This window comes from Leuresthes tenuis, unplaced genomic scaffold, assembly GCF_036924035.1.
Source record: "Leuresthes tenuis unplaced genomic scaffold, fLeuTen1.0.hap1 SCAF_18, whole genome shotgun sequence".
NCBI classification, from domain to species: domain Eukaryota; kingdom Metazoa; phylum Chordata; class Actinopteri; order Atheriniformes; family Atherinopsidae; genus Leuresthes; species Leuresthes tenuis.
The window spans coordinates 5,500,736-5,515,596 of record NW_027325372.1 but is presented as its reverse complement, the minus strand read 5'-3'; the positions used below and the strand labels follow the sequence as shown (position 1 = coordinate 5,515,596).

The window sequence follows — 14,861 nt, the reverse complement described above, 5'->3', positions numbered from 1 at the left end:
GCATTTGCATTGACATAAAGTAAAGGGCATTTCACCTCTTATGCAGCCTGTGATCTGTGGCTTTGAATGGTACAACTATGATAACAAGCTTGCACTGCCAGTGGAGGAACTCTTTAGGGCACAGTGACAAAGAGCCTAATGTAAAAAAATAAAAAGTAAAAAAAAATCTCTTTGACAGCTGTCTTCTCCAATTCTCCAGACTGTTGCACCCACAGATAAAGATGCTCCTCTTCTGTCTTTGCGCCCATTGCACAGTGTGATAAATATGCATGTATGCTTGTTTCTATATCCTGTATATGTATGTGCTTGCATGTGAGGACACAAAATAAATGGTATCCAGGTTTGGGTACCCACCAGATGCACTGTTGCTCCTGGCAACAGGGTCATCACTGAGTGGTATCCATTGGTTACCTAAACATTGTGGCCATTGTGGAGCTAATAACATGCAAACACAAAACCTCACACCATCACATAAATCCTGTATCACTTCACCTGTTCCACTCACTGCTTTTCACGTCTCTCTGTCTCAGCATTCATTATTTTGAGATTCAACTTTTCAGTATGCTGCAAAGCTCACATAAAAAGTCACACAGTGCAGTTAGTGCACGTGTCTCAGATCATAAAAAGTATGATTACAAAGATAAATCTTGGGAGAATTGTACTGCACATCCCATAATAATGTAGAGAAGAGTGGGGCGAGATGAGCCACCCTCTGTATTTTGGCAACCATGCAGCTTTATTGCCAAGTCAGCAATAATTTTGGAAGCATCCATCATTTCTGCCATACTGCAAACATAAAAAGTGAGAAGTGATGGGCACCAGTTTTCTTTAAAATTGTAAATTTTTCCATATTAGATGTAATAGCTGCAATGCCAGTTTATGTAAGCATACACATATTTGTGGATGTTGGACTTTTGTTAACATATAAAACCTTGCAACTCGTTTAGCTACATAACTGTCTCAACTGGTAAGCTGTATAGTTCATTCCAAACCATCTGCCATCAGGCTAAGTGAGCCAGTTTACTCCCCAGAAAGTGCAGCTTGTCCACTGACCCGGATCAACTTACCCCCAGTCTGGAGCAAATTGAGCCACTGAACCATTGATCCATTGAAGACACTGTTACGAGAAGTCATATTTCTACAACTCCATTATAGAAAAAAATTCTCATTATTTAGACAAGACGCGACACATCCTGAAATTTGGTTGATTTCTGCCTCATTTTCTCTTATCTTGAGGACAGAATAAGTACAAAAATTATTCCACTATCCCCAAAAATCTAAACTCTGAAGTTAAGTTAACAACAAATACAGTATATGCAGGGTGCCTAAGGCTTGGATCAAACCTAAAGAATCTTTTTTTTTTTAGTGGTGCAATATGAAAGAAAATTGCAAAGAAAGTAAAAGCAAAGACTATTTTTATTACAAAACAAAATCAATGGAAGTCTATAGTTTGTAATATATGTTTTAAAAAATTTAAAGTCAAACTTTTAAAAAAAAGTAATTTAATGTAGTCAGGAAGGAAGAGAAGCCAACATATCCAGGACTTAAATGTTCACATTACCTCCAGTGTACCAGTCCTCACTTTTCTTTTTTAAATCTGCTTGTTCTCTTCCTTCCTTTCCTTTACCTCTTCCCTCTCCTTCCTCCCCTCTTCCCCAGCATGACCGTGTCGAGTTTTCCTGGGAAGGAATCAATGTAAGTCTCCTTGTTTAAATCTCCTCATTTCCTATTAAATTCCCTTTTCTGTCACTTTCCCCTCCATCACTCTCCAACTACCTGAGTTTTTAGCTTTGAGTACATAAGTTGACATCCCACTCTTTACCCATCCACCCCTTCCTGCCACTCTTTCTCTCTTGCTTATCTTTCTCTGCCACTGCTGCTCTCCTATCCCCAGTTTTTCTTTTTCTAACCGTAAACTCTCTCCAATCCGTCCTCTCTTAGTCCTCTGCTAATCTACTGTTCTGCAAGCGACATATATACACAGAGTGACAGATAACAGGCTGTAATAAGCTTATCTTATCCACAGCTGAGGCCCAGTACAAGTCCCAGTTTTTACTGAAAGCAGATTGTGATGAAGTGCAACACTGCTCTAGTGTTTGTGTACTTCCAGCAGAATGTATTTGCACAGGTACATTTTCTTTGTCTCAAAGCTATCTGGAAGCAAATAATCTCAAAGAGACAAAAGTCTGGGTTAACTCAACAGAGACCTGGATATATGTTCTGAAAAATTTTATGACAAAAGGAAACAATGACGATGGAAACTCTTCCATCAAAATGATAAAAATTATCCTTTTACCCTCCTGTTACTCAAAAGTAATAACATTTGCACGCTAGCACAGTGAACCAACAATTAAAAAGGAAACTAGTTACACTGTAATCTTTCTGCAAATCACAGATAAATACAGTCTAAGTCAGAATATAAACATGACATTTGAAATATACTTAATTAGCGTCTTTGACTAGAAACAGAATTTTAAAACTAGCTTGTTAGTCAGCTTGAAATCATACCAACCCTAATTACTTAAAGTTTAATCAATTCAATTCAAAATGCTTTATTCATCTTCGAGGGGGCAATTTTTTGTAAGGCACGCAGCGTAGTATGACTAAAAGAAAACCTGTACATGTGATGAAATAATTTAGTGCAATAAGAGAGAGTAAACTGCAATAAATAATGAGCAATAAACGTTATGATTGAGACATGATAGTGATGATAGGATCAGGGTGTATATTAACATGAGGCATATGAATAATGATGGATGGCAGCAGTAGTAATGTCCAGTGGCATCAATGAAGTTGTGCAGATCACTGTTTGAATGTGCATCAGATAACTCTGTAAAATCTATGAATTAAAGTGGACTCACATTGGTAAAGGCACCCTGCGCATGTTTCACAGTTTCTGTCCTGGCTTTGACCTGGAAACAGCAGAAAATTAACAGATTCTTTACTGGGAAAATAATGCAATTATACAGTCTAGTGGAGCTTTGGTTGTAGCTCAACCTAACTGTGCATGTAAACATATTGTGTGTTTTATGAGCCTCTGAAATACTCAGTATGTGTATCTGAGGCACAAGCTGTTTCTTGGCATTGGTGCTGTGAATCAACTAGCAAATGCTCTGGTGAGAGCAATCAGCAGCATGAAAGTTGAAATTAGTAAATCACGGAACTTCGCTCTGTGGAACTTGGTTAGAAAGCATTGCTTAAAAAAAAAGAAAAAACACAAAGATTTGCCTTGTACACCACAGATTGAGTCTCTTGTGAGTCCTGTTTAAGATAAATATTTTTTCTTTCTTATGTTGATTTCTCTCAAGCCAAAGCAATCAGCAAGATCCCAAACCGTGGGGTCAGGAAAGATCATGGTTTGGCTTAAAATACAAAATGTACAGACACACGCACATCTACACTAAAAAGCATGGGAACAGATCATATATTCTGGAGAAGTGAATAGACTGGAGCCCTGCCATGAAGAAGCAGTTTGTTTCTTCTTTGATTGACTGAAACTACAGCCTTTCACAACACTGCACATTCATGCCAAAGAGCAATGAACAGGGGGTGAATCTGAGCTCTTTTTGTCTCAGAAACAATGATATTAGATGTTTAAGTAAGAGACTGGGGGGTAAGGACACAGCCCTGTACTTAATCCTGCTCTTTAAAGTTGTTCTGGCTGGCATGTTAGCAAACAGTTGTCAATTTAGTCCCATCCAACAGGCATAAAGCAAAGTCAGTCTTTCATGTGCGGGTCCTTTTCACATTGATTTGGTGTCCATGAGTTCCCTTATTTGCCCATCTCTGTGTTGAACTGGCCACCATTTTTGTCTGTCTGTTATTTTGTGATATGGAGTGGATTAATCAGAGCAGCAGAGAGCAGCTGAATGCAGTTGCTGGGAGTGTGGTGGATAGGAGCTGTGAGACTGACCAAAACAATAAATAGGCCATATAAAGAACATCCAAACTACCTGTTAACAGTATCTGCAATGGATGTATGTTCCTATGTGTGTCCCTCTGAGAGAGTTTTTCACCATGAAGCCAAACATAATGAGACATTTTCCTGCATAAGGAAGCAGAGCATCAGCTGTTGTAACTCATATTCATTTTGTTTGAATTATGCTGCAACACCAACTGATTACATTTCTCCTGAAATCTTGTTTCATACAGCACTATGGAAGGCACAGAGCAAATTTGGAAGCTAATGTTTTTTTGTTACAAATACTACCTCACCTCAGGTTTTTTATTATTATGGATACTAGAATATGAAAGTAACATCTGTATGCCCGCTGACTCATTGGCTGCTGTATTCCATCAAATTATGTTGCCATGTCCTGCAGAGGGTGTACAGTAGATTGGATCGCACACAGACGGTACTTCAGTACCACTGACAGACCAAACAGTATCAGTTTCCCATTGCACTTTAGCTCTCAAGCTTACATTTATACTATAGACAAGCCCTTCACACTCTTATAACACACGTTTACACTGTATTCCCACCAGTAATTAACAGTTGGGAGGGCCTCATTAAGAGCCAGACTCTGTCTCTGTGTTCATTAGCTTTCAGGCTTGTTTGACATGTGGACTGGCGCCAGGAAGTACAAGAGAAATATCAGAAAGATGAGCTAGTGTCTTGAAAAGCCTCTTGAGTATCAGTTTCTCCTGTTTCTGGCTGTTAGTATTTCGAGCTACTGGGGGGGGCAACAATATGCATGTTCAATGAGTCAGTTTAGTTATTGATACCCATAATTTGACTATCATAATACGTATTGCATGAACATGAATGTGTGTGTGTCTTCCCCTTTATTGTAAATACGTCAGAAATGCTTCTTTCACCAGGTGTTCTCAGTTTGACTTGTACTGGAGTTGGGTAAAATTCAGACAGACAAGCCAACGCACATGCATGCAAACCCACGGACCAAATAAATAATCTCCCAAACTTTATCGGCACCCCTTCACGGAACACTTAAGTAAAAAAAAAAGAAAAACATCCCTTTGAGCTTGCATACTTCTTGTCAGGGATGACATGCCAGGTGTGGTGTATGCGACAGCCTTTTATTTGTTTTGCTTTTATTGTTAAGAAGATTTATTATAATTTACAAGCTAGATCATGAGGACTTCCAACCAGTGGCTCTCATTCTGGTCATTATGAAGTGTTTTGATAAGCTCGTCAGAAGCTGTGTCATCAAAAGCCTCTCACCCATGTTTAATCTGCACCAGAACGCATAAAGGTCGACAAAAGGGCACCATTGCCCTACATATAACCCTGACCCATCTTAAGCAGAGGGGAAGCTATGCCAGGCTTCTCTTCATTGACTTCAGCTGCATTTAATACAATCATCCCAAACAGACTGGTAACTAAATTACACAACCTCGGCCTTTCACACTCCATCTGCCTCTGAGTAAAGGACTTCCTAACAGACCGCTCACCGAGAGTCAAGTACGCCCCCATCTTTTCACAGCATTCAACCACAACATTGGCTCCCCACAGGGATGTGTGCCGAGTCCGCTAATGCATACTCTCTACACGCACAGCTGTACTCCCACCCACCCCAGCAACACCTTCATTAAATTTGCAGATGACACGACTGCAGTCGGGCTCATCTCGGGGGCGGATGAGACTGCATATAGGGTGGAGGTGGCGAGACTGTCAACATGGTGCATCAAGAACAACTTGGTCCTCAAAAAAAAATCATTTTGACTTCATGAAGAACAGATATGTTCCTCAGCCAGTATACATCTACGTGACTGCGTGGGCAGGATCTCCACCTTCAGGTTTTCTACACCTGGATGATGACCCTACCTGGAGAACAAACACCACTGCACTGATAAAGGCGGCACAGCAGTGACTCTACTTCTTGAGGATCTTTAAGAGAAACAATCTACCTCAAAAGCTGCTCTGGTGTCCTTCTTTAGGTGTTCCATCGAGAGTGTGCTGGTGTACTGCGTTTCCGCAGGGTCCGCCGACAGCTCAGCGGCGCACAGGAAACCCCTTCAGAGGGTCATCATTACTGCTCAGAAAATCCCTGGCTGCTCACTGCCCTTCACGGAGGACCTCTTGAGCTCAAGGCGCCTCAGCAGAGCAGCAAACGCATTAAAAGATTCTTCCCACCCTGGACATCATCTGCTCGAGCTGTTGCCCTCTGGCAGGCACTACAGGTCCATCCCACATCAAACAAAGACTAAAGAACAGCTTTTACCTCAGTGCCGTACGTGTGCTGAACAATGCTACTTGATGCACTCAGAACTACAGCCATTTTAACTTCATGTGTTCTCATTGCACTTTAGTAGCAAACAGTTTTCTCTTATTTCTTAATAATTTCAAGTCTTTTCTAATCTTCTTCTTCCTTTATTTGTCAAACGCACCGTTTTGGCCTGCTGCAAAAATGTTGTTCCACTATTTTTCAATGACACCAAAATAAATCTCTCTATGAATGCAATGAATGGAAGAATAAGCTGAAACTGTGTGTTTGACCAGTCTGGGTGTCACTAAATCAGCCGTCACAGCGGAGGTATTCCACGGCCTCAAGAATGGAGTCATGGGTCATAAGGTTTAGTGGTAAGTATAGTCCAGTGACTAGCTAAACAGACTTGGAAGTTGAAGGATGCGGATTTGAGACGAGGATCTACCAACTGCACTTTAGTTTTCAAGAGCTGCACACATAGTAAGGAAATAGCAAAAGCAAATATGATAATGGGAGCGAAAAGGAAATTGAGAAATTAAAAAAAGTTTGGCTGACTGTTTGCTCTTTGGCTCCCTCTACAACCAGATATAACACCACTGTCATAAAAACAAATCTCTGTGTGAGCCCTGCACATGCACACGAGTTTGTTGTCATGTTGAAGAGGTCACAGAGATGTCAAGCGATCTCTAACCAAAACGGTGTGGTGCAGGGCTGGAAACCAAAGTCGTGAACCGTGGTACCTCAGCCTCTGGGCAGTTTCAAGCCTGGCAATAACAGAGGTCAATGTACTTCCGAATGAGTCAACAGCACTTCAGTTTTAAGGTTCACAAACTACTCCAGTGTTTGCTTTATGTGGAAAAGAATAAGGAAAAATAAAATCACATGAATAAATGACATATGTAAAACATATAAATTAGAATAATAAATTCCTGCTTTTATATATTCTTCTAAATTCAATTCAGTTAAGTTTATTAGCAACACACAGAGAAAATAAACAAGTTAGGTCCAATAAGATAGTTCAATTCAATCCATTTAAAATGCATTTATTTCCCATTTATTATGATCTAATTTATTCATTCATTTCTTTTTAAATTTCCACTTTTTATTATGTCAGTTGCTTGGTCATTAAATCCCCTTTTTATTTCCTCAGTAAAACAAGACAAATTGCTCTTATGTCAAATAAATGACGGCTTATAAATGCATGTTCAGTGTGAATGGACTATTTTATCAGCAGTGGTAATAGCTCCTGACATTTTTCTATCTCCGTTCTCCGCTTTGCGCACACAGAGTGTCTTTGAGCTGAATGTTTGTCCCGCGTCCATCTGCTACTTTTATTGTGTTATTAAAAATATATAAATATTAAAAACCCTATCAGTTATTTTTTTCTGGAGTTTGTGATATGCTCTTTCAAGAATTCTTTCATTTCCTGCATAAAGCACACCAGCCCTTTTCCATGCAACAACAGACGGACTCGTGTGTAACTGCAGTTTTTGATGTGCTTTATCCTCAGACAGTTAATCCATGTTATATCGATGAGTGACTGCGATGCTCGCAGGATATTCTGTTGTTTGTTTTATATTGCTTCATTTTAGCCACAGTATATCTATGATTCTCTTTAATTAATGATCCCTGTAAGCCATTTGCAAAGTACTTAAATAATTAACCCCCTGTCCTTATAATGACTATTAAAACCTTCCTCTTCTCTTCCTCTATCTCCCTCAAACTGTTTTATAAATCTTCAATCTCCTGCTCTCTGCATCTCGATTTCTTTTATTACTTTCTCTTTCTTACACTTATCTCTCTCATCCTATTTTGTCATTTTCCCTGTCACATTGATTTTCTGTCTTTTTTTCTTATCTGCAACCTCTTCTATCCCCCCACCCCACCACCATATCCTCTGCCTTTTTTTCATCTTTATTCTTATGTTCACCCTCTTTCCTTCAACCATAAATCTCCTCCTTCGCCGCTCTCTTCAGCTGTCCATGGAAGACACGACTTCCATTCTGCCTCGTCTCAAGAGGAAGTCTACCAACACCTACGGGATCGGTGCCCTGGCTAAGTCCTCTCTGACAGGTGTGTCAGGTGTGTGTCTGTGCTGCTAGATGGTAAAACAGCCCCCATGTTGCCTCCACATGCTCCGCAGTGAGTAAAGGGTGAAGTTGCTGTTGAGCAATGACAGAGGTGCAACCTCTTTTCCCTGCTGTGTAAAAGATTATTTTTGGTTTCTTTTTGGGTGCTATTCAGATGATTATTTGGCTCCATGTTGGCGCAGTAGCTAAATGATCACTGTTTGGTTTAATTTAACAATAATCATCACACAGACACAGACTATAGATAGAGCTGCAATACGAAAAATGAATCGTTTATACAACATTAAATAGACATTAGCTTTCTCTAATAACTAGTATACATTTTTCATGGAATATTATAATTAGGAGCATTAGACAGATGTGTTTTGACCATTTGTTTAACTTGATTAAAGGATACATTGAAGGTTACTTTAATCTAACCGAGATCTGCTATGTGTTACTATTCACTGGGGTTGCCAGGCAACCAAACAATTCATTCCACTTCACCAAATGGAGTTTTTTGTTTTGTTTTGGAGAACAAATTGCAAAGGCAAAGTTTTTTCACTGCTTTATCTAGGTGTGAATAGGGAAAGCTGCCTGCAACAATAAACCACAAACCAGTTTTGAAATAACCAAATCAGGCAACAATAGCTCGTAAAGCTCCGTGTTGGCCTTTAAAACCACATGAAAGTACACATGCCTGGAGGATTAAGTGGGCTTGATTATAGGACAAACTTATCTGTCTGCATCGCTCGAACCTCACGTATTTAACCAATGCAGACAGCCCAAATATCTAACATGTTGCCTTTGGAGATAATGTTCTGCACAAGTCAAATGTCAACAAATGAAAAAGATGAAAACAACAGGTTTCATCACAAAAAATGAGAACTATAAAGCACAAAGAGGCATAAGTAAAAAGGACTGGACCGGAATGTTTTGATCATTTTAACAATTAGTTTAAATTTTGCCTTTTAAACTAAAAGACCAACACAAGTAGGAATAGCCAGCCACATATTTTTGAGAATGCCCTCAAGTGGCAGCAACATGCTACAACATGAGCGGCAGGATTAGCACGACACCGCAGCTAATGAGCGATGTTTCCTGTACCAATACACACAGCAGGTAATGATCTGGAGAATTCACACCAACCATGCAGGCTTATAATGCTTATTACTTGATGCTATTTTTCTGCTCAGCTTTCCCTTTTTTAATGAATACAGCAGATATATCCATTTACATGTAGTACTGATATCAATACAAGGCTGCCAGACCAAAAGAGGCCCATCAGGTTAAAAAACAATGCTAATCTGAAGTTATTATTTAAAACCACCCATGCAGCTGTGCTCTGAAACAAAAAGGAAAAAATGTCAAACTTAGGTTATTTGCTTATTTCGTGTGCATTCACTGTGAGCTTTTTTAATAAGTATTGGTGTCATTTACAGTAATTTCTCTCCTCTATTCTGTTGCACTGCTTATGTTATGTTGCACAGCTAAGGGGATACTGGTATAGTATTATAGGATTAATATCAGTTTAAGTGCAATAAAACCTTCCCAAAAAGTGTCAATCAATGTCAAATGTAACAAAAGCACAGTTTTGTGACTCCCAAATACAAATAAGTGAGGTCAGTCTGAATCTTGAGGCAACACTTGGGAGTGTTTAGAATACATTTCATATGGACAGTCTCCTGCTCTGCATCCCTTGGACAATACCCAGACCTGACTTTGCATTTTCCACCACAAAAATGTCTCACGTTTTAATGAACAGAGAACATTTGCTTCATTGATGCAGACAGTAGGGTTATCTTACCATCCAGCCTCAGTTAGTCTTTGTAGTCTAAGCCTATAAAAAGCCACGAAACCCTGGTTAACAATTACACAATTAGCCGGTATAGCTAAATTACTTCAAACCATATAGATGCTCCAGTTTGGTTAACTCAACAAACTGAAAATCTCCACTCTGCCTTTACTTTCACTTGGTTTCTGCGCTCTTTGTGGGCTAAAGAATCATGTGACACACATGAAGAAAAAAACAAAAATGGTCTTTTTAACTTGGCCAGAAATGGCAGGTTTTGTAAGCTAAACTTTGCCTCAACAGACAACTTTACTCGAGAGCAGCAGGAGGAAGAGGAGCTTGGAACCAACATGACCACCCCTGTGGGTGCCCCTTCCTATATCACTCCCTACTTAACCCTTTCTTCCATTGATTTCAACAGTTGACGTCAATGACACATTTCAGTCATTGATGGAAATTCAATCAGATCTTTGATTTCAAAGAAACTAAAGTAAGTGAGATTACTTACTTTAATTGCCTACTGAAGCATTTCCACAGGTGTGTTGGGGAATGTAGTGTTTTTGTAATGTGGCAGTGCTGCTGGGTTGTGACGTACCGACTATCTGTGCAGTGTCGTGGCAACAAGTGGTTGGTGGTGCTTTTGTGCTCTCGTGTTTTGTGCTTCAAATTGTAGTGCTCTATGTTCAGAATTATGTAGCACCTTAGAGTGTTTGTGTAAAATCTTTCTGTTGTGTCCGGTGTACTTAAAACACAAGTGTTGGTATAATTTAACAGTGTATAATACACTATCATTTTTTTTAGCCTTTGAGTAGCCAGGACCCCAACACCCTCCCTCATCCACCATCCCCATTCTTTCCATTCCTATTTCCATCTCCAATTAGGCTCAGCAGTGAGTGTTTGATTTTCAAATGAGATTGGCTCTCTTTGTCTAAGGGGAGATCTGTGTCTATTTATAATTCAGCCTGTAACTTGCCCCGTGGACAGGGGAGCAATTTCCAAAGCTCTGTCTGCGTTTATTCATGCCTGCTTGATTTTAATTTAATATCTTAATTGATCTCCCCCTTCTCACATTTGACTCAAGGTATATCGCCCTGGTTTGAATTGTATATTTGCATCTTAATTGGGTAGAGATTTGCCTGTGGACCTATCCCAAGGTTGTGTTTCCACCTAAGGACTATTTGTTTTTAACTTCATAAAATCTAATGAAGCTCATTTACCAGAAGATGAGGAATTGTTTTAACTCTTTATATGGATTTGTCAGCTTTTTTAAACCATCATCCTTGTTGTTTTTTGTGAAAATCAGCAAATTCTAGCAGGCAGCTGTGCCTAATTTCATACCTCACCTCTGACATGATCACTCCTCCCCATTACCTGTCAATTAGTAGGTTGGTCACATGCACCATTACATATAAAGCAGATTCAGCAGTAAATGTAGCAGATTAATTAATCAATCATAGTTTTTTTTTTTTACTGAGATTTTTTTTTTAAAAAACAATTAGAAACAAATCTTGTTAAATAAACTTTACACAAACCGTGACCATAAAAATGAAGTAGAAAATGTGCTCCCTTTTGTTGTCAGCTCCACATGGAAGCTGGTTTATTTACCCATTTATTGTGAAAAGAGAAGTCTGAGGTTCTGACCATGAAGGAGGACAGATGGATCATGATGAAAATGAATAAAACAGTGTTTATCCAGCTTTAATTAGACTATTCTGTCAGCAACTGCTTGGAATGAAAAGCATACCAAACCAAGGAAGCCTCATACTAAACAGAGCATCTTGCTCTGGATGGCTCAGGCTGGAGTAGCATGCAAGCAATAAGATGTGAGAAATGTTAAAGGAATTAAAGAGGTTATTGTAGATGGTCACAGTGGTTATTTTTAGCTCGACTTGGAGACGTTTGAATGCAGCAATGGCAGTGCTCTGCGGTGGGAATTTTATAAAGCAGTTTCAAACTTTAAATGTGTGGAACCTGCTTTGGAGAGACACATTTCTAACATGGAGACTACAAATTCCCAGAATAATCTTCAGCATGACAAATGGAGTTTGTGCTTGCAGACTCATTCTGACAATCATTACCTGCTGAGTGTGTTATTATTCATAGAAAAATAGGTGTCAGGCTGTACTAATCATCGCATATCTAGTCACATAACTACCTGGATTCATACATGGCAGCAGATTTATTATCCCACTGACATCTTCTATTATCATCTCAGGTATTTCAAAGATACCCTGCATTACACTTTTCTCATCATCATTCTACTTCCCCCACGAGCCTCAGTTGGAGGTGCAGTCAGCTAAGTCCAGAAGTAGTTTTGACAATGTTTTTGTGTGTGTGTGTCTGGTGTCTCTGTGTGGACGTGTGTATTGCTGGTCTGCTCCCCCCCTGCTGCCCTCATACCTGTTGTAGGTGTAACTCGCTCCATGAAAGACAAGGTGACCAAGCCCACTGCCATGGCCCAGGGTCGTGTTGCGCACATGATCGAGTGGCAGAGCTGGGGCAAACCATCTGCAGGGCCAATGGGGGGCGCCGGACATACCAACCTGCAAAGGGAAAAGGAGAGGAGGATGGAGAATGACGCTTACAGCGACCTAAGTGATGGCGAGAAGGAGGCTCGCTTTGCTGCAGGTAATAACATATAACATAAAACCAGCAGGTCACATCAAGACGTTTATACATACACTGTAAAATTGCAAAATTAAGCGCTGCTGCTTCTCTTTCATCCTTCATCCTCAGGCATTATGCAGCAGTTTGCAATCTCTGAGGCGACTTTGTTTGGCTGGAACTCAATGGACGGTGAGAGTATGGGAGCTGGCTCCAACCAGGGCAGTGTTGCTCACCTGAGTGAGGTCAACCAGGAGAGCATCACCAGCAGAGGTATGGCAGTTTAATCCTCCACATGACGGGACTTGCCTTCAAAAGCTGAGCTCGGAGTGGTTCAAGTAATAACCCTCTTTTGCCTTGATGGTGCATTAAGGGGATCAAAAACCTATAGCTACAGGTTGAATATAAGTGAGTGGGGTGTGGAAAAACTGAGGCCTACATGTATAAATCCCTAATACAGTTAAAGAATAATGGAAACAGCATTCTTATTGTGGTGCAAGATGTAATCTTATGTTTTCTGTTCCTGTACTGATGCAAACTAAAAACTGCCAGCAGTCAAGGACTTTTGGAGGGCAAAAACACAGCTGCACATTTCTGCCTTTTACTCCTACAGGGAGTAACTCCCAGTGACGTATCCAGATGACAGCCTGTCATTGCTGAAACATTAGATGGGTTTCACGTGTGCTTGTGTCCAATAATTCACCCAAAAATCTAAATGAAACGTAGCATGAAAAAAGAAGCTAAAAGGATTTACCTTTCATACTTTTATAAAAAGCAAAACAAACATCCTGATTTGCGTTTTGAGCCTCACGTGCTAAGATGTCTCTGTAGTTTAGTGGCACATCTGAGGATAAAACAGTAAGATAAGAAGGGATGAGAGCAATTTACTCAGGCGAGACTAGAGAACCCCATCTGACCTCACAGAAATAGCCATGCAACCTTATAAAAAAATCAAACAATTCTGTGGCTATTTTTCTGTCTATTCAAAAACCTTGACTGATGTACTGGTTCACTTATCCACAGAGTAATACAGTAAATGGTTTATTCTTTAGTTTTCACTGGTGTTTAGCTACGCAGGATTCTGCTGAACCCCTGAGGGACCCCATAGGTTAGCACAAGGACATAGCCCTGCTCTCATTAACACCACCATATGGGTTCTGCTCAGTGCTTTATTTAGCGTACAACACCAACAGACACATGCATGCATACACACAAATGCAACAGCGATTAAAAAGATACTACTCAGGACTGAGGGGATGTTTCTCCTCCACACGGTTGCATGGTCCATGGTTCTGCTTTATCACAACAACAGTGCAGCAGACGAACTAATCACACACCTATTGAATAGATTACGGTGCGTTCCGTTTGTGTGAGGTCAGGTTTATCCCAACGTAGGTCTTTATAACAGCATTTGCATTCTGTGCTACTTATAGCTTCAACTATGGTGGTCCAGAGGTGAAAAACAGCATTCCACAAGAAAATCAATGACAACTATGCACACACACAAAGCCTGAGAAAAGTTTGACTCATCAGTTCATGTTTCAGCTACACAAAATCCCCTCTCACTTTATCCAGAAGCTGTTTAAATGAACAGGTGAGACAGTTATAACAGTTATTACAGCAACAACACCAGTGCTGCTCACAGCCAAGTGGCAACAGTTTGTAAGCTGTGTGTACAGCATGCTCAACCATTTAGTTTCTGCCAGATTAAAAGAGACCCACCTTTGTAATGCTGAAACCTTTATTAGATTAAACTGAAACAAAGATGAGTTGTATTCTGAAATGTACTCTAATTTTTGTTTCCTGTTTTGTGGCTGCTTTCTCAAATATTGTATTGTTTTCTTCGACTATGCGGTGCCTCCAAGCCTCAGAGGGCTCTACATCTGTTAATCTGTATCATCTTTAGTATCATATGTGTAATTCAAACCCATTTGGAAACAATGGTATGTAGAGATAATAGTTTTTACAGGTTGGAAGATAAAAAATTCTCAAGAAAAATGTATCTTTAACTTGTCAAAGCTCCTAGTTTCATTCGGGAAGAATCAATATTCTCATATTAACATTGGAAAAATGGTCTTCCTTCGCACGGTACAACATACGCACACATTTTGAGGGAGAGCAGGATTTTCAGTGTAAACCAAAAGTGACACTTACCAAAAGTCTATGTTTCTATTTTTGTTTCTATGGCCCAAAATAGAATAAAATGACTGGATAATAAATCACTGTGCT

General features: G+C 39.8%; 1 protein-coding gene and 1 long non-coding RNA gene across 6 annotated transcripts in view; one reads left to right on the top strand and one right to left on the bottom strand.

Annotated features, from left to right (window-relative positions):
* The window catches only part of LOC140275074 (uncharacterized), a 57,767-nt gene that overhangs the window by 37,916 nt on the left and 4,990 nt on the right, over window positions 1-14,861 (top strand). For 3 of the 5 annotated variants that reach the window (XM_072370464.1, XM_072370460.1, XM_072370461.1), the window contains exons 3-6: window positions 1,660-1,695; window positions 8,144-8,249; window positions 12,438-12,656; window positions 12,765-12,905. In XM_072370464.1, coding sequence (XP_072226565.1) covers window positions 1,660-1,695; window positions 8,144-8,249; window positions 12,438-12,656; window positions 12,765-12,905 — 502 coding nt within the window. The remainder of the gene's footprint in view (window positions 1-1,659; window positions 1,696-8,143; window positions 8,250-12,437; window positions 12,657-12,764; window positions 12,906-14,861) is intronic. The other 2 variants (XM_072370462.1, XM_072370463.1) reach the window with 2 other exon arrangements.
* On the bottom strand, window positions 12,148-14,045 carry LOC140275084 (uncharacterized). Its single transcript, XR_011908386.1, has 3 exons — window positions 13,970-14,045; window positions 13,387-13,476; window positions 12,148-12,571 (listed from the first exon to the last, which is right to left on the bottom strand). It is a non-coding gene; the product is annotated as an uncharacterized lncRNA (long non-coding RNA).